At 37.9% G+C, this 18,582-nt stretch overlaps 1 protein-coding gene across 12 annotated transcripts in view; it reads right to left on the bottom strand.

Moving 5' to 3' along the window:
• Positions 1-18,582, bottom strand: part of LOC145738090 (uncharacterized) — a 50,325-nt gene that overhangs the window by 10,271 nt on the left and 21,472 nt on the right. For all 12 annotated transcript variants that reach the window (XM_081992944.1, XM_081992946.1, XM_081992951.1 and 9 more), the window contains 3 exons: positions 14,835-15,057; positions 2,059-2,180; positions 14-163 (listed from right to left, as the gene is read on the bottom strand). In XM_081992944.1, coding sequence (XP_081849070.1) covers positions 14-163; positions 2,059-2,180; positions 14,835-15,057 — 495 coding nt within the window. The remainder of the gene's footprint in view (positions 1-13; positions 164-2,058; positions 2,181-14,834; positions 15,058-18,582) is intronic.

Raw genomic sequence — 18,582 nt, 5'->3', positions numbered from 1 at the left:
TGAGCACACTTACCGAATAGTAGGCCGGGCGGAGTGGTGGGGGGGTCGGTTGACGTCGCGTTGACGTCACCAAACACGGCGGCCCCTTTGATTGGCGCCTCGTTGCCGCTAAAATGCCGCGCGCTAATCTCCTTGATTGGTTCCTTTACGCCGATGGCGCCCACTGCAACAATGACATCACGTTGCTCAGCAACTATTGTTCTGAGCCTTGACAACCGTTTGCAGGAAGGCTCAGAGCAATAGTTGCATCGCCAACTGGTGAAATGTTGTTCTGAGCCTGTGCAACTGTTGCTGGAAGGCTCTGAGCAGCTAATACAATGCAAATTAGTCAAATACTATCAATTTTTTATTTTAAGAATTGATTTTTCTTGACAATTTAACGAAAAAAACCGTAATCTATCAAAAATTGTCAAAAAAATATAAAAAATTTGACATTTTTCATTCATTTTCCGGAAAAATTGTTTCTTCTTGACAATTTGACGGAGAAACCGTAGTTTATCAAAATTGTCAAGAAAAATTGACAATTTCCTTTTTGCTACTTATTTTTAGGAAAAATTGATTTTTCTTGACAGTTTGACGAAGAAGCCGTAATTTACCAAAATTGTTAACAAAAATGTAAAAAATTTGATATTTTCTGGAAAAATTGATTTTTCTTGACAATTTGACCGCAGAGCCGTAATTTATCAAAATTGTCAAGCAAAATTTAAAAAAATTGACAATTTCCTTTTTGCTGCTTATTTTTTGGAAAAATTGATTTTTCTTGACAGTTTGACGACGGAGCCGTAATTAATCAAAATTTGCATTTTTCTGTCTGGTACGTATTTTTAAGAACATTTTTTTTTGACAGTTTGACGAAGAAGCCGTAATTTACCAAAATTGTCAAGAAAAATGTAAAAAATTTATATTTTCTGGAAAAATTGATTTTTCTTGACAATTTGACCGCAGAGCCGTAATTTATCAAAATTGTCAAGCAAAATTTAAAAAAATTGACAATTTCCTTTTTGCTGCTTATTTTTTGGAAAAATTGATTTTTCTTGACAGTTTGACGACGGAGCCGTAATTAATCAAAATTTGCATTTTTCTGTCTGGTACGCATTTTTAAGAAAAGTTTTTTTAACTGTTTGACGAAGAAGCCATAATTTACCAAAATTGTCAAGAAAAATGTAAAATATTTGATATTTTCTGGAAAAATTGATTTTTCTTTGACAATTTGATGGAGGAGCCGTAATTTACCAAAATTGTCAAGAAAAAAAAATTTACATTTCTCTTTTTCGTACTCATGTTGTTCTGAGTTGTTGACTACCGGTTGCTGGAAGGCTCAGAAAACAAATCAAATTAGTCAAACGTTACTCTGAGCAATGACAACTGTTGTCGGGGTGTTCAGAGCAACGGTTGCTAAAAAGTGGTTCTGAGACTGTGCAACAGTTGCTGGAAGGCTCAGAGCATCTAATACAATGGAAATTATTCAAATATTATTCTGGGGCAATAACAATTGTTTTTAGAGCAACGGTTTGTTAAGAAAATTGGTCAAACGTTGTTCTGAACCATTACTGAAAGGCTCAGAACATTCGTCGTAATACACATCAGACAAATGTTGTTCTGAGTTGTTGACAACCGGTTGCCGGAAGGCTCAGAATACAAATCAAATTAGTCAAACGTTACTCTGGATAATGGCAATTGTTGTTGGGGTGCTCAGAGCAACGGTTGCTTTAAAAACATTGTTCTGAGACACAAAAACTATTTTCTAAGGAACTCCGTTGCTATGACACTTAATTAAATATTGTTTTCTGAGTCTTGACAACAGTTTTTAAAGGTGCTCAGAGCAACGGTTGCTACACATATGTTGTTCTGAACCTTAAAACTATTGCTAGAGTGCCCAGAGCAACCGTTGCTGTACAAAATGTCAAAATTTAATAGTATCATGTTTGACAACTGTCATAACAGTTTTGACAGTTGTCAGCAACGTCACTGTCAACTTTTATGGCAATTTTGACGTGTTGCAAAATTAGTGCAACGTTTCGGATATTTATCGTCAGGATCATAGTTTTGACAACTTACCTGCCGCTAGAATTCCTATGACGAGGGCGGCTATGACAACGCACAAACAAACGGTCCAGCACAGGCATTTGTTGCGGCTTTTTTTGTTCCTTTTATCGACGGTGACGTACAGTTTTTCGCCCCTGTAACAGAACGGGAACGAGTTGTCAAAATTGTCATTTTTGACGTTTGGTTGACAGTTAGACAGTTACTTTTAGTTTTATTGGATTCCTCATCCCCGAATTAGTAGGAAAGGAGTATAAACTAAATTTTTTTGTTTGACAGCTGTCAAAATGACATTTAACGTCAAAATGTCAAAAAATTGAGTTTATACTCGTTCTCGACTAATTCGGGGATGAGGAATTCAATGCAAGTGAAATAATTGCCGTCACTTCGACCCTAACCTCAGAAATGACAAATTGACAGCTAAAAACTTCTTAAATTGTCAAAATTGTCATTTTTGACGTTTGGTTGACAGTTAGACAGTTACTTTTAGTTTTATTGGATTCCTCATCCCCGAATTAGTAGGAAAGGAGTATAAACTCAATTTTTTGTTTGACAGCTGTCAAAATGACATTTAACGTCAAAATGTCAAAAAAATTGAGTTTATACTCGTTTTCGTCTAATTCGCTGGTGGGGAGTGTAAAAAATGTTGAATTAGACACGAAAAACAGCTCAATCTAGTCGTAACACATTTTAAATTGTCAAAACTGTCATTTTTGACATTTGGTTGACAGTTAGACAGTTACTTTTAGTTTTATTGGATTCCTCATCCCCGAATTAGTAGGAAAGGAGTATAAACTCAATTTTTTTGTTTGACAGCTGTCAAAATGACATTTAACGTCAAAATGTCAAAAAATTGAGTTTATACTCGTTTTCGACTAATTCGGGGATGAGGAATTCAATGCACGTAAAATAATTGCCGTCACTTTGACCCTAACCTCAGAAATGACAAATTGACAGCTAAAAACTTCTTAAATTGTCAAAATTGTCATTTTTGACGTTTGGTTGACAGTTAGGCAGTTACTTTTAGTTTTATTGGATTCCTTATCCCCGAATTAGTAGGAAAGGAGTATAAACTCAATTTTTTTGTTTGACAGCTGTCAAAATGACATTTAACGTCAAAATGTCAAAAAATTGAGTTTATACTCGTTTTCGACTAATTTGGGAATGAGGAATTCAATGCAAGTGAAATAATTACCGTCACATCGATCCTAACCTCAGAAATGACAAATTGACAGCTAAAAACTGGTTGAACAAGTTTTGTTTTGTTTAATGTCTTAATTATCTAAAATTTGATTTGGTTTTTTAGTCTCTTTTTATAGTTTTTTTATTTATTTTAACTTTGCCAAGTTTCAAATAAAATTTATTTCAATTTAAAGCGCATCCACCACATTGTCAAGCTTTTTTTTTTTTCAAATTAACTCTGTTATTTGTAAATCTGGACAAAAACTTTACAGAGGAGATTTGTAGAGAATTTCATGCTCTACAGAAAAGCTTCATAGGGTTTTTGCCGAAAAACGTCAAATAAGCGAGTTACACTCAAAAAACTGCTAAGAGAGGCATAATTTCTGCTTTAATTCGGTTATTTAGCGAAATTTTGCAAAAGTACAAGAGGGAAAAGTTGTAGGGAATTAAATTCCCCACAATAAAGCTAGAAGGATATTTTGTCCTAAACCGTTCCTTAAGGAAAATATTTAATTTTTTAAATTTTAATCATACACTTTCACTTGTCCAATGTTAAACAATCAGGTTATGGTTGATTTGATTGGCCTTGGTGGCCCAGAAACAGAATTATATCACCTGGACCGGTCAACAGCCCAGATTTGGTTTCGTTACGGTACGGAAACCCACAAATCCGCCATATTTGACATTATTTCCTCATTTGTTTTTTTTTTCATCATTTTTTCAAATCATCAAGTTCAAACGCTTGTAACTCCGTTTCAGTGATAATTACAAGAAAAAGTGTAATTAAGTGATTTAAAGAGAATTTCCAGAGATTTCGAACGGTTTTTTACGGAACTTTGTAACTTGACAAACAACAAAGTTATGAGCTGTCAAAGTAACAAACTGCATTTCACTAGAGAAACTTCAAGTCACCAAGTTCAAAAACTTGTAACTTTGTTCCAGTGACAGTTACAGGAAAAAGTGTGGTTAAGTGATTTAAAGAGAATTTCTAGAGCTTTCGAATGGTTTTTTAATAAACTCTGTAACTGGAAAAACAACGAAGTTATAGTCATTTTTTCCGAGAAAAATGCATTATTCACTAATAAACAGTAATAGTTAGGAATTTTTTCAATTGTTTTCCAATCAGATGGTTCGTTCACTTGTTTTGATGGGTCACCTGCATTGTTAACGGACTTAACCGAAATTGTTATGCGGAAAAATCGTGGCAGTGTTTGCTGGAAAAACTGGGAAAGTTTAAGCTCCCCCTCCCCTCCCCCCGCTGGAAAGACTTTTACGGTTTTTCTTCGATAACTCGGTTATTTAAACAGTTACAGGGTGAATCAATATACCATTCGAAAGCTCTTAAAATTCCCTACAAATTTCTATTTTTGCGGTTTTTCTGTAAAACGCTCTGGGAGATAGTTATTTGCCATTTTTATGCACAACCATCAGGAAGTCAAGTTTGACGAAAAATGCCATAACTCACATTCTAAACGTTCGATTCAGGTGATTTTTGCGTCAGCTGGTAGCTTAGACTGTACTTAATCCACAGTAAAAAATCAACTTGATCGGATCTAATACAGGGGCGTAGCAGCCCAAGAAATCCAAAAAAAAAAAGCAAAATTGTGAAATTTAGTGTCCGCGAACGGCAAAAATGCCATAACTCACATTCTAAACGTTCGATTCAGGTGATTTTTGCGTCAGCTGGTAGCTTAGACTGTACTCAATCCACAGTAAAAAATCAACTTGGTCGGATCTAATACAGGGGCGTAGCAGCCCAAGAAATCCAAAAAAAAAAAGCAAAATTGTGAAATTTAGTGTCCGCGAACGGCAAAAATGCCATAACTCACATTCTAAACGTTCGATTCAGGTGATTTTTGCGTCAGCTGGTAGCTTAGACTGTACTCAATCCACAGTAAAAAATCAACTTGGTCGGATCTAATACAGGGGCGTAGCAGCCCAAGAAATCCAAAAAAAAAAAGCAAAATTGTGAAATTTAGTGTCCGCGAACGGCAAAAATGCCATAACTCACATTCTAAACGTTCGATTCAGGTGATTTTTGCTTCAGCTGGTAGCTTAGACTGTACTCAATCCACAGTAAAAAATCAACTTGGTCGGATCTAATACAGGGGCGTAGCAGCCCAAGAAATCCAAAAAAAAAAAGCAAAATTGTGAAATGTGTCCGCGAACGGCAAAACTGCCATAACTCACATTCTAAACGTGCGTTTGAAATGATTTTTGCGTCAGCTGGTAGCTTAGACTGTACTCAATCCACAGTAAAAAATCAGCTTGGTCGGATCTAATACAGGGGCGTAGCAGCCCAAGAAATCCAAAAAAAAGCAAAATCGTGAAATTAAATGTCCGCGAACGGCAAAAATGCCATAACTCACATTCTAAACGTCCGATTCAGGTGATTTTTACGTCAGTTGGTAGCTTAGACTGTACTTAATCCACAGTAAAAAAATCAACTTGGTCGGATCTAATACAGGGGCGTAGCAGCCCAAGAAATCCAAAAAAAAAAGCAAAATCGTGAAATTTGTGTCCGCGAACGGCAAAAATGCCATAACTCACATTCTAAACGTCCGATTCAGGTGATTTTTGCTTCAGCTGGTAGCTTAGACTGTACTCAATCCACAGTAAAAAATCAACTTGGTCGGATCTAATTCAGGGGCGTAGCAGCCCAAGAAATCCAAAAAAAAAGCAAAATTGTGAAATCTGTCCGCGAACGGCAAAACTGCCATAACTCACATTCTAAACGTCCGTTTGAGATGATTTTTGCGTCAGTTGGTAGCTTAGACTGTACTCAATCCACAGAAAAAAATCAACTTGGTCGGATCTAATACAGGGGCGTAGCAGCCCAAGAAATCCAAAAAAAAAAAAGCAAAATTGTGAAATTTAGTGTCCGCGAACGGCAAAAATGCCATAACTCACATTCTAAACGTTCGATTCACTTGATTTTTGCGTCAGCTGGTAGCTTAGACTGTACTTAAACCACAGTAAAAAAGCAACTTGATCGGATCTAATACAGGGGCGTAGCAGCCCAAGAAATCCAAAAAAAAAAAAGCAAAATTGTGAAATTTAGTGTCCGCGAACGGCAAAAATGCCATAACTCACATTCTAAACGTTCGATTCACTTGATTTTTGCGTCAGCTGGTAGCTTAGACTGTACTTAAACCACAGTAAAAAAGCAACTTGATCGGATCTAATACAGGGGCGTAGCAGCCCAAGAAATCCAAAAAAAAAAAAGCAAAATTGTGAAATTTAGTGTCCGCGAACGGCAAAAATGCCATAACTCACATTCTAAACGTTCGATTCACTTGATTTTTGCGTCAGCTGGTAGCTTAGACTGTACTTAAACCACAGTAAAAAAGCAACTTGATCGGATCTAATACAGGGGCGTAGCAGCCCAAGAAATCCAAAAAAAAAAAAGCAAAATTGTGAAATTTAGTGTCCGCGAACGGCAAAAATGCCATAACTCACATTCTAAACGTCCGATTCAGGCGATTTTTGGGTCAGCTGGTAGCTTATACTGTACTCAATCCACAGTAAAAAATCAACTTTGTCGGATCTAATTCAGGGGCGTAGCAGCCCAAGAAATCCAAAAAAAAAAGCAAAATTGTGAAATGTGTCCGCGAACGGCAAAACTGCCATAACTCACATTCTAAACGTGCGTTTGAAATGATTTTTGCGTCAGCTGGTAGCTTAGACTGTACTCAATCCACAGTAAAAAATCAGCTTGGTCGGATCTAATACAGGGGCGTAGCAGCCCAAGAAATCCAAAAAAAAAGCAAAATCGTGAAATTAAATGTCCGCGAACGGCAAAAATGCCATAACTCACATTCTAAACGTCCGATTCAGGTGATTTTTACGTCAGTTGGTAGCTTAGACTGTACTTAATCCACAGTAAAAAAATCAACTTGGTCGGATCTAATACAGGGGCGTAGCAGCCCAAGAAATCCAAAAAAAAAAGCAAAATCGTGAAATTTGTGTCCGCGAACGGCAAAAATGCCATAACTCACATTCTAAACGTCCGATTCAGGTGATTTTTGCTTCAGCTGGTAGCTTAGACTGTACTCAATCCACAGTAAAAAATCAACTTGGTCGGATCTAATTCAGGGGCGTAGCAGCCCAAGAAATCCAAAAAAAAGCAAAATTGTGAAATCTGTCCGCGAACGGCAAAACTGCCATAACTCACATTCTAAACGTCCGTTTGAGATGATTTTTGCGTCAGTTGGTAGCTTAGACTGTACTCAATCCACAGAAAAAAATCAACTTGGTCGGATCTAATACAGGGGCGTAGCAGCCCAAGAAATCCAAAAAAAAAAAAGCAAAATTGTGAAATTTAGTGTCCGCGAACGGCAAAAATGCCATAACTCACATTCTAAACGTTCGATTCACTTGATTTTTGCGTCAGCTGGTAGCTTAGACTGTACTTAAACCACAGTAAAAAAGCAACTTGATCGGATCTAATACAGGGGCGTAGCAGCCCAAGAAATCCAAAAAAAAAAAAAGCAAAATTGTGAAATTTAGTGTCCGCGAACGGCAAAAATGCCATAACTCACATTCTAAACGTTCGATTCACTTGATTTTTGCGTCAGCTGGTAGCTTAGACTGTACTTAAACCACAGTAAAAAAGCAACTTGATCGGATCTAATACAGGGGCGTAGCAGCCCAAGAAATCCAAAAAAAAAAAAGCAAAATTGTGAAATTTAGTGTCCGCGAACGGCAAAAATGCCATAACTCACATTCTAAACGTTCGATTCACTTGATTTTTGCGTCAGCTGGTAGCTTAGACTGTACTTAAACCACAGTAAAAAAGCAACTTGATCGGATCTAATACAGGGGCGTAGCAGCCCAAGAAATCCAAAAAAAAAAAAGCAAAATTGTGAAATTTAGTGTCCGCGAACGGCAAAAATGCCATAACTCACATTCTAAACGTCCGATTCAGGCGATTTTTGGGTCAGCTGGTAGCTTATACTGTACTCAATCCACAGTAAAAAATCAACTTTGTCGGATCTAATTCAGGGGCGTAGCAGCCCAAGAAATCCAAAAAAAAAAGCAAAATTGTGAAATGTGTCCGCGAACGGCAAAACTGCCATAACTCACATTCTAAACGTCCGTTTGAGATGATTTTTGCGTCAGTTGGTAGCTTAGACTGTACTCAATCCACAGTAAAAAATCAACTTGGTCGGATCTAATTCAGGGGCGTAGCAGCCCAAGAAATCCAAAAAAAAAAGCAAAATTGTGAAATGTGTCCGCGAACGGCAAAACTGCCATAACTCACATTCTAAACGTCCGTTTGAGATGATTTTTGCGTCAGTTGGTAGCTTAGACTGTACTCAATCCACAGTAAAAAATCAACTTGGTCGGATCTAATTCAGGGGCGTAGCAGCCCAAGAAATCCAAAAAAAAAAAGCAAAATCGTGAAATTTGTGTCCGCGAACGGCAAAAATGCCATAACTCACATTCTAAACGTTCGATTCAGGTGATTTTTGCGTCAGCTGGTAGCTTAGACTGTACTTAAACCACAGTAAAAAAGCAACTTGATCGGATCTAATACAGGGGCGTAGCAGCCCAAGAAATCCAAAAAAAACAGCAAAATCGTGAAATTTAGTCCGCGAACGGCAAAAATGCCATAACTCACATTCTAAACGTCCGATTCAGGTGATTTTTGCGTCAGCTGGTAGCTTAGACTGTACTCAATCCACAGTAAAAAAGCAACTTGGTTGGATCTATTACAGGGGCGTAGTAGCCCAAGAAATCCAAAAAAAAAAAGCAAAATCGTGAAATTTAGTGTCCGCGAACGGCAAAAATGCCATAACTCACATTCTAAACGTTCGATTCAGGTGATTTTTGCGTCAGCTGGTAGCTTAGACTGTACTTAATCCACAGTAAAAAAGCAACTTGATCGGATCTAATACAGGGGCGTAGCAGCCCAAGAAATCCAAAAAAAAAGCAAAATTGTGAAATCTGTCCGCGAACGGCAAAACTGCCATAACTCACATTCTAAACGTCCGTTTGAGATGATTTTTGCGTCAGCTGGTAGCTTAGACTGTACTCAATCCACAGAAAAAAAATCAGCTTGTCAAACTTAATACAGGGGCGTAGCATCCCAAAAAATCCAAATAAACAGCAAAAACGTGAAATTTAGTGTCCGCGAACGGCAAAAATGCCATAACTCACATTCTAAACGTCCGATTCAGGCGATTTTTGCGTCAGTTGGTAGCTTAGACTGTACTCACTCCACATTAAAAAATCAACTTGGTCGGATCTAATACAGGGGCGTAGCAGCCCAAGAAATCCAAAAAAAAAAGCAAAATCGTGAAATTTAGTGTCCGCGAGCGGCAACAATGCCATAACTCACATTCTAAACGTCCGATTCAGGCGATTTTTGCGTCAGCTGGTAGCTTAGACTGTGCTCAATCGACAGTAAAAAAATCAACTTGGTCAGATTTAATTCAGGGGCGTAGCAGCCCAAGAAATCCAAAAAAAAAAGCAAAATTGTGAAATCTGTCCGCGAACGGCAAAACTGCCATAACTCACATTCTAAACGTCCGTTTGAGATGATTTTTGCGTCAGTTGGTAGCTTAGACTGTACTCAATCCACAGTAAAAAATTAACTTGGTCGGATCTATTACAAGGGCGTAGCAGCCCAAGAAATCCAAAAAAAAGCAAAATCGTGAAATTAATGTCCGCGAACGGCAAAAATGCCATAACTCACATTCTAAACGTCCGATTCAGGTGATTTTTGCGTCAGCTGGTAGCTTAGACTGTACTCAATCCACAGTAAAAAATCAACTTGGTCGGATCTAATTCAGGGGCGTAGCAGCCCAAGAAATCCAAAAAAAAAGCAAAATTGTGAAATCTGTCCGCGAACGGCAAAACTGCCATAACTCACATTCTAAACGTCCGTTTGAGATGATTTTTGCGTCAGTTGGTAGCTTAGACTGTACTCAATCCACAGTAAAAAATCAACTTGGTCGGATCTAATACAGGGGCGTAGCAGCCCAAGAAATCCAAAAAAAAAAAAGCAAAATTGTGAAATTTAGTGTCCGCGAACGGCAAAAATGCCATAACTCACATTCTAAACGTTCGATTCACTTGATTTTTGCGTCAGCTGGTAGCTTAGACTGTACTTAAACCACAGTAAAAAAGCAACTTGATCGGATCTAATACAGGGGCGTAGCAGCCCAAGAAATCCAAAAAAAAAAAAGCAAAATTGTGAAATTTAGTGTCCGCGAACGGCAAAAATGCCATAACTCACATTCTAAACGTTCGATTCACTTGATTTTTGCGTCAGCTGGTAGCTTAGACTGTACTTAAACCACAGTAAAAAAGCAACTTGATCGGATCTAATACAGGGGCGTAGCAGCCCAAGAAATCCAAAAAAAAAAAAGCAAAATTGTGAAATTTAGTGTCCGCGAACGGCAAAAATGCCATAACTCACATTCTAAACGTTCGATTCACTTGATTTTTGCGTCAGCTGGTAGCTTAGACTGTACTTAAACCACAGTAAAAAAGCAACTTGATCGGATCTAATACAGGGGCGTAGCAGCCCAAGAAATCCAAAAAAAAAAAAGCAAAATTGTGAAATGTGTCCGCGAACGGCAAAACTGCCATAACTCACATTCTAAACGTCCGTTTGAGATGATTTTTGCGTCAGTTGGTAGCTTAGACTGTACTCAATCCACAGTAAAAAATCAACTTTGTCGGATCTAATACAGGGGCGTAGCAGCCCAAGAAATCCAAAAAAACAGCAAAATCGTGAAATTTAGTCCGCGAACGGCAAAAATGCCATAACTCACATTCTAAACGTCCGATTCAGGCGATTTTTGGGTCAGTTGGTAGCTTATACTGTACTCAATCCACAGTAAAAAATCAACTTTGTCGGATCTAATTCAGGGGCGTAGCAGCCCAAGAAATCCAAAAAAAAAAGCAAAATTGTGAAATGTGTCCGCGAACGGCAAAACTGCCATAACTCACATTCTAAACGTCCGTTTGAGATGATTTTTGCGTCAGTTGGTAGCTTAGACTGTACTCAATCCACAGTAAAAAATCAACTTGGTCGGATCTAATTCAGGGGCGTAGCAGCCCAAGAAATCCAAAAAAAAAAGCAAAATTGTGAAATGTGTCCGCGAACGGCAAAACTGCCATAACTCACATTCTAAACGTCCGTTTGAGATGATTTTTGCGTCAGTTGGTAGCTTAGACTGTACTCAATCCACAGTAAAAAATCAACTTGGTCGGATCTAATTCAGGGGCGTAGCAGCCCAAGAAATCCAAAAAAAAAAGCAAAATCGTGAAATTTGTGTCCGCGAACGGCAAAAATGCCATAACTCACATTCTAAACGTTCGATTCAGGTGATTTTTGCGTCAGCTGGTAGCTTAGACTGTACTTAAACCACAGTAAAAAAGCAACTTGATCGGATCTAATACAGGGGCGTAGCAGCCCAAGAAATCCAAAAAAACAGCAAAATCGTGAAATTTAGTCCGCGAACGGCAAAAATGCCATAACTCACATTCTAAACGTCCGATTCAGGTGATTTTTGCGTCAGCTGGTAGCTTAGACTGTACTTAATCCACAGTAAAAAAGCAACTTGATCGGATCTAATTCAGGGGCGTAGCAGCCCAAGAAATCCAAAAAAAAAAGCAAAATTGTGAAATCTGTCCGCGAACGGCAAAACTGCCATAACTCACATTCTAAACGTCCGTTTGAGATGATTTTTGCGTCAGTTGGTAGCTTAGACTGTACTCAATCCACAGTAAAAAATCAACTTGGTCGGATCTAATACAGGGGCGTAGCAGCCCAAGAAATCCAAAAAAAAAAAGCAAAATTGTGAAATTTGCGTCCGCGAACGGCAAAACTGCCATAACTCACATTCTAAACGTGCGTTTGAAATGATTTTTGCGTCAGCTGGTAGCTTAGACTGTACTCAATCCACAGTAAAAAATTAACTTGGTCGGATCTATTACAAGGGCGTAGCAGCCCAAGAAATCCAAAAAAAAGCAAAATCGTGAAATTAAATGTCCGCGAACGGCAAAAATGCCATAACTCACATTCTAAACGTCCGATTCAGGTGATTTTTGCTTCAGCTGGTAGCTTAGACTGTACTCAATCCACAGTAAAAAATCAACTTGGTCGGATCTAATTCAGGGGCGTAGCAGCCCAAGAAATCCAAAAAAAAAAGCAAAATTGTGAAATCTGTCCGCGAACGGCAAAACTGCCATAACTCACATTCTAAACGTCCGTTTGAGATGATTTTTGCGTCAGTTGGTAGCTTAGACTGTACTCAATCCACAGTAAAAAATCAACTTGGTCGGATCTAATACAGGGGCGTAGCAGCCCAAGAAATCCAAAAAAAAAAAGCAAAATTGTGAAATTTGCGTCCGCGAACGGCAAAACTGCCATAACTCACATTCTAAACGTGCGTTTGAAATGATTTTTGCGTCAGCTGGTAGCTTAGACTGTACTCAATCCACAGTAAAAAATTAACTTGGTCGGATCTATTACAAGGGCGTAGCAGCCCAAGAAATCCAAAAAAAAGCAAAATCGTGAAATTAAATGTCCGCGAACGGCAAAAATGCCATAACTCACATTCTAAACGTCCGATTCAGGTGATTTTTGCTTCAGCTGGTAGCTTAGACTGTACTCAATCCACAGTAAAAAATCAACTTGGTCGGATCTAATTCAGGGGCGTAGCAGCCCAAGAAATCCAAAAAAAAAAGCAAAATTGTGAAATCTGTCCGCGAACGGCAAAACTGCCATAACTCACATTCTAAACGTCCGTTTGAGATGATTTTTGCGTCAGTTGGTAGCTTAGACTGTACTCAATCCACAGTAAAAAAATCAACTTGGTCGGATCTAATACAGGGGCGTAGCAGCCCAAGAAATCCAAAAAAACAGCAAAATTGTGAAATGTGTCCGCGAACGGCAAAACTGCCATAACTCACATTCTAAACGTCCGTTTGAGATGATTTTTGCGTCAGTTGGTAGCTTAGACTGTACTCAATCCACAGTAAAAAATCAACTTGGTCGGATCTAATACAGGGGCGTAGCAGCCCAAGAAATCCAAAAAAAAAAGCAAAATTGTGAAATGTGTCCGCGAACGGCAAAACTGCCATAACTCACATTCTAAACGTCCGTTTGAGATGATTTTTGCGTCAGTTGGTAGCTTAGACTGTACTCAATCCACAGTAAAAAATCAACTTGGTCGGATCTAATTCAGGGGCGTAGCAGCCCAAGAAATCCAAAAAAAAAAGCAAAATTGTGAAATGTGTCCGCGAACGGCAAAACTGCCATAACTCACATTCTAAACGTCCGTTTGAGATGATTTTTGCGTCAGTTGGTAGCTTAGACTGTACTCAATCCACAGTAAAAAATCAACTTTGTCGGATCTAATACAGGGGCGTAGCAGCTCAAAAAATCCAAAAAAAAGCAGAATCGTGAAATTTAGTGTCCGCGAATGGCAAAAATGCCATAACTCACATTCTAAACGTCCGTTTGAGATGATTTTTGCGTCAGTTGGTAGCTTAGACTGTACTCAATCCACAGTAAAAAATCAACTTGGTCGAATCTATTACAGGGGCGTAGTAGCCCAAGAAATCCAAAAAAAAAAAAGCAAAATTGTGAAACTTGTGTCCGCGAACGGCAAAACTGCCATAACTAACATTCTAAACGTCCGTTTGAGATGATTTTTGCGTCAGCTGGTAGCTTAGACTGTACTTAATCCACAGTAAAAAATCAACTTGGTCGGATCTAATACAGGGGCGTAGCAGCCCAAGAAATCCAAAAAAAAAAAGCAAAATTGTGAAATTTAGTGTCCGCGAACGGCAAAAATGCCATAACTCACATTCTAAATGTTCGATTCAGGTGATTTTTGCGTCAGCTGGTAGCTTAGACTGGACTCAATCCACAGAAAAAAAATCAGCTTGGTCAAACTTAATACAGGGGCGTAGCAGCCCAAAAAATCCAAAAAAACAGCAAAAACGTGAAATTTAGTGTCCGCGAACGGCAAAAATGCCATAACTCACATTCTAAACGTCCGATTCAGGTGATTTTTGCGTCAGTTGGTAGCTTAGACTGTACTCACTCCACATTAAAAAATCAACTTCATCGGATCTATTACAGGGGCGTAGCAGCCCAAGAAATCCAAAAAAAAAAAGCAAAATCGTGAAATTAAATGTCCGCGAACGGCAAAAATGCCATAACTCACATTCTAAACGTCCGTTTGAGATGATTTTTGCGTCAGTTGGTCGCTTAGACTGTACTCAATCCACAGTAAAAAATCAACTTGGTCGGATCTAATTCAGGGGCGTAGCAGCCCAAGAAATCCAAAAAAAAAAGCAAAATTGTGAAATTTAGTGTCCGCGAACGGCAAAAATGACATAACTCACATTCTAAACGTCCGATTCAGGCGATTTTTGGGTCAGTTGGTAGCTTAGAATGTATTCAATCTACAGTAAAAAATCAACTTGGTCAGATTTAATACAGGGGCGTAGCAGCCCAAGAAATCCAAAAAAAAAAGCAAAATCGTGAAATTTAGTGTCCGCGAACGGCAAAAATGCCATAACTCACATTCTAAACGTCCGATTCAGGTGATTTTTGCGTCAGTTGGTAGTTTAGAGCTTACCTCATATATTTTCGGTGCTCGTTGACCGGCACAAAGTATTCGTCGTAAGGATTGCCAATTTCCACGTCTTCGTCCTTTTTCACTGGGATTTCGTTGATGACGCCATTTTGATGGGTCCCCACCACATCGACCCCAGGTGGTTTCATGTTGATTAGTTCCAAATTGACAGTTTCCGTCATCGGTTTCTCGTTGTACGGCTTGGAGTGGTCGAATGTGCTTTTTACTGCGTCAAAAAAACACTTTTTAGTACCAAAAAATGTGCTGGGAAATGGAAATTACACACTCTTAAGTTTGAGGGGGCGTAGCCCCGTTATTTGTGGCCGGAGTCGGAAAGTGTATGGAAGAAAAGTTGTAGGAAATTTCATTCTCTATCAGATTGAATTCAGGCGTTTTTGCCCTAAAGGGCCTTCTAAGGGAGATTTTTCCTAAAAACTGTGCCAAAGCACAAAAAAGTGCTTTTAAACGACCCTAAAAAAGTTCAACCACGCTTAATTTCGTTATTTTGGAAAATATAAAAAATCGTTAAAAGGGAAAGTTGTGGGGAATTTCATTATCTATCAGATTGGATTCAGGCGTTTTTGCCCTTAAGGGCCTTCTAAGGGAGATTTTTCCTAAAAACTGTGCCAAAGCACAAAAAAGTGCTTTTAAACCACCCTAAACAAGTTCAACAACGCATAACTCGGTTATTTTGGAAAATATCAAAAAATTGTTAATATGGAAAGCTGTAGGGTATTTCATTCTCTATCAGATTGTATTCAGATGTTTTTGTCGTTAAGGGCCTCCTAAGGAAGATTTTTCGTAAAAACTGTGTCAAAGCACAAAAAAGTGCTTTTAAACAACCCTAAACAAGTTCAACCACGCATAACTCGGTTATTTTGGAAAATATAAAAAAATCGTTAATACAGAAAGTTGTAGGGAATTTCATTCTCTATCAGATTGTATTCAGATGTTTTTGCCCTTAAGGGCCTCCTAAGGGAGATTTTTTCTGAAAACTGTGTCAAAGCACAAAAAAGTGCTTTTAAACCACCCTCAACAAAGTTCAACCACGCATAACTCGGTTATTTTGGAAAATATCAAAAAATCGTTAATATGGAAAGCTGTAGGGAATTTCATTCTCTATCAGATTGTATTCAGATGTTTTTGTCGTTAAGGGCCTCTTAAGGGAGATTTTTCGTAAAAACTGTGTCAAAGCACAAAAAAGTGCTTTTAAACGACCCTAAACAAGTTCAATCACGCATAACTCGGTTATTTTGGAAAATATCAAAAAATCGTTAATATGGAAAGTTGTAGGGAATTTCATCCTCTATCAGATTGGATTCAGGTGTTTTTGCCCTTAAGGGCCTCCTAAGGGAGATTTTTCCTGAAAACTGTGTCAAAGCTCAAAAAAGTGCTTTTAAACCACCCTCAACAAGTTCAACCACGCATAACTCGGTTATTTTGGAAAATATCAAAAAATCGTTAATATGGAAAGTTGTAGGGAATTTCATCCTCTATCAGATTGGATTCAGGTGTTTTTGCCCTTAAGGGCCTCCTAAGGGAGATTTTTCGTAAAAACTGTGTCAAAGCACAAAAAAGTGCTTTTAAACGACCCTAAACAAGTTCAATCACGCATAACTCGGTTATTTTGGAAAATATCAAAAAATCGTTAATATGGAAAGTTGTAGGGAATTTCATTCTCTATCAGATTGAATTCAGGCGTTTTTGCCATTAAGGGCCTTCTAAGGGAGATTTTTCCTAAAAACTGTGCCAAAGCACAAAAAAGTGCTTTTAAACCACCCTAAACAAGTTCAACAACGCATAACTCGGTTATTTTGGAAAATATCAAAAAATCGTTAAAAGGGAAAGTTGTGAGGAATATCATTCTCTATTAGATTGTATTCAGGTATTTTTGCCCTGAAGGGCCTCCTAAGGCAGATTTTTCCTGAAAACTGTGTCAAAGCACAAAAAAGTGCTTTTAAACCACCCTAAACAAGTTCAACCACGCATAACTCGGTTATTTTGGAAAATATAAAAAAATCGTTAATATAGAAAGTTGTAGGGAATTTCATTCTCTATCAGATTGTATTCAGATGTTTTTGTCGTTAAGGGCCTCCTAAGGGAGATTTTTTCTAAAAACTGTGTCAAAGCACAAAAAAGTGCTTTTAAACAACCCTAAACAAGTTCAACCACGCATAACTCGGTTATTTTGGAAAATATCAAAAAATCGTTAATATGGAAAGTTGTAGGGAATTTGATTCTCTATCAGATTGTATTCAGGTGTTTTTGCCCTTAAGGGCCTTCTAAGGGAGATTTTTCCTAAAAACTGTGTCAAAGCACAAAAAAGTGCTTCTAAACGACCCTAAACAAGTTCAACCACGCATAACTCGGTTATTTTGAAAAATATCAAAAAATCGTTAATATAGAAAGTTGTAGGGAATTTCAGTCTCTATCAGATTGTATTCAGGTGTTTTTGCCCTTAAGGGCCTCCTAAGGGAGATTTTTCCTGAAAACTGTGTCAAAGCACAAAAAAGTTCTTTTAAACCACCCTAAACAAGTTCAACCACGCATAACTCGGTTATTTTGGAAAATATCAAAAAATTGTTAATATGGAAAGCTGTAGGGTATTTCATTCTCTATCAGATTGTATTCAGATGTTTTTGTCGTTAAGGGCCTCCTAAGGAAGATTTTTCGTAAAAACTGTGTCAAAGCACAAAAAAGTGCTTTTAAACAACCCTAAACAAGTTCAACCACGCATAACTCGGTTATTTTGGAAAATATAAAAAAATCGTTAATACAGAAAGTTGTAGGGAATTTCATTCTCTATCAGATTGTATTCAGATGTTTTTGCCCTTAAGGGCCTCCTAAGGGAGATTTTTTCTGAAAACTGTGTCAAAGCACAAAAAAGTGCTTTTAAACCACCCTCAACAAAGTTCAACCACGCATAACTCGGTTATTTTGGAAAATATCAAAAAATCGTTAATATGGAAAGCTGTAGGGAATTTCATTCTCTATCAGATTGTATTCAGATGTTTTTGTCGTTAAGGGCCTCTTAAGGGAGATTTTTCGTAAAAACTGTGTCAAAGCACAAAAAAGTGCTTTTAAACGACCCTAAACAAGTTCAATCACGCATAACTCGGTTATTTTGGAAAATATCAAAAAATCGTTAATATGGAAAGTTGTAGGGAATTTCATCCTCTATCAGATTGGATTCAGGTGTTTTTGCCCTTAAGGGCCTCCTAAGGGAGATTTTTCCTGAAAACTGTGTCAAAGCACAAAAAAGTGCTTTTAAACCACCCTCAACAAGTTCAACCACGCATAACTCGGTTATTTTGGAAAATATCAAAAAATCGTTAATATGGAAAGTTGTAGGGAATTTCATCCTCTATCAGATTGGATTCAGGTGTTTTTGCCCTTAAGGGCCTCCTAAGGGAGATTTTTCGTAAAAACTGTGTCAAAGCACAAAAAAGTGCTTTTAAACGACCCTAAACAAGTTCAATCACGCATAACTCGGTTATTTTGGAAAATATCAAAAAATCGTTAATATGGAAAGTTGTAGGGAATTTCATTCTCTATCAGATTGAATTCAGGCGTTTTTGCCATTAAGGGCCTTCTAAGGGAGATTTTTCCTAAAAACTGTGCCAAAGCACAAAAAAGTGCTTTTAAACCACCCTAAACAAGTTCAACAACGCATAACTCGGTTATTTTGGAAAATATCAAAAAATCGTTAAAAGGGAAAGTTGTGAGGAATATCATTCTCTATTAGATTGTA

This window comes from Ips typographus, linkage group LG15 (assembly GCF_016097725.1).
Source record: "Ips typographus isolate SLU linkage group LG15, UJ_Ityp_2.0, whole genome shotgun sequence".
Classification (NCBI taxonomy): Eukaryota; Metazoa; Arthropoda; class Insecta; order Coleoptera; family Curculionidae; genus Ips; species Ips typographus.
The sequence above is the reverse complement of the archived record's forward strand: the minus strand, read 5'-3'. Positions and strand labels throughout refer to the sequence as shown.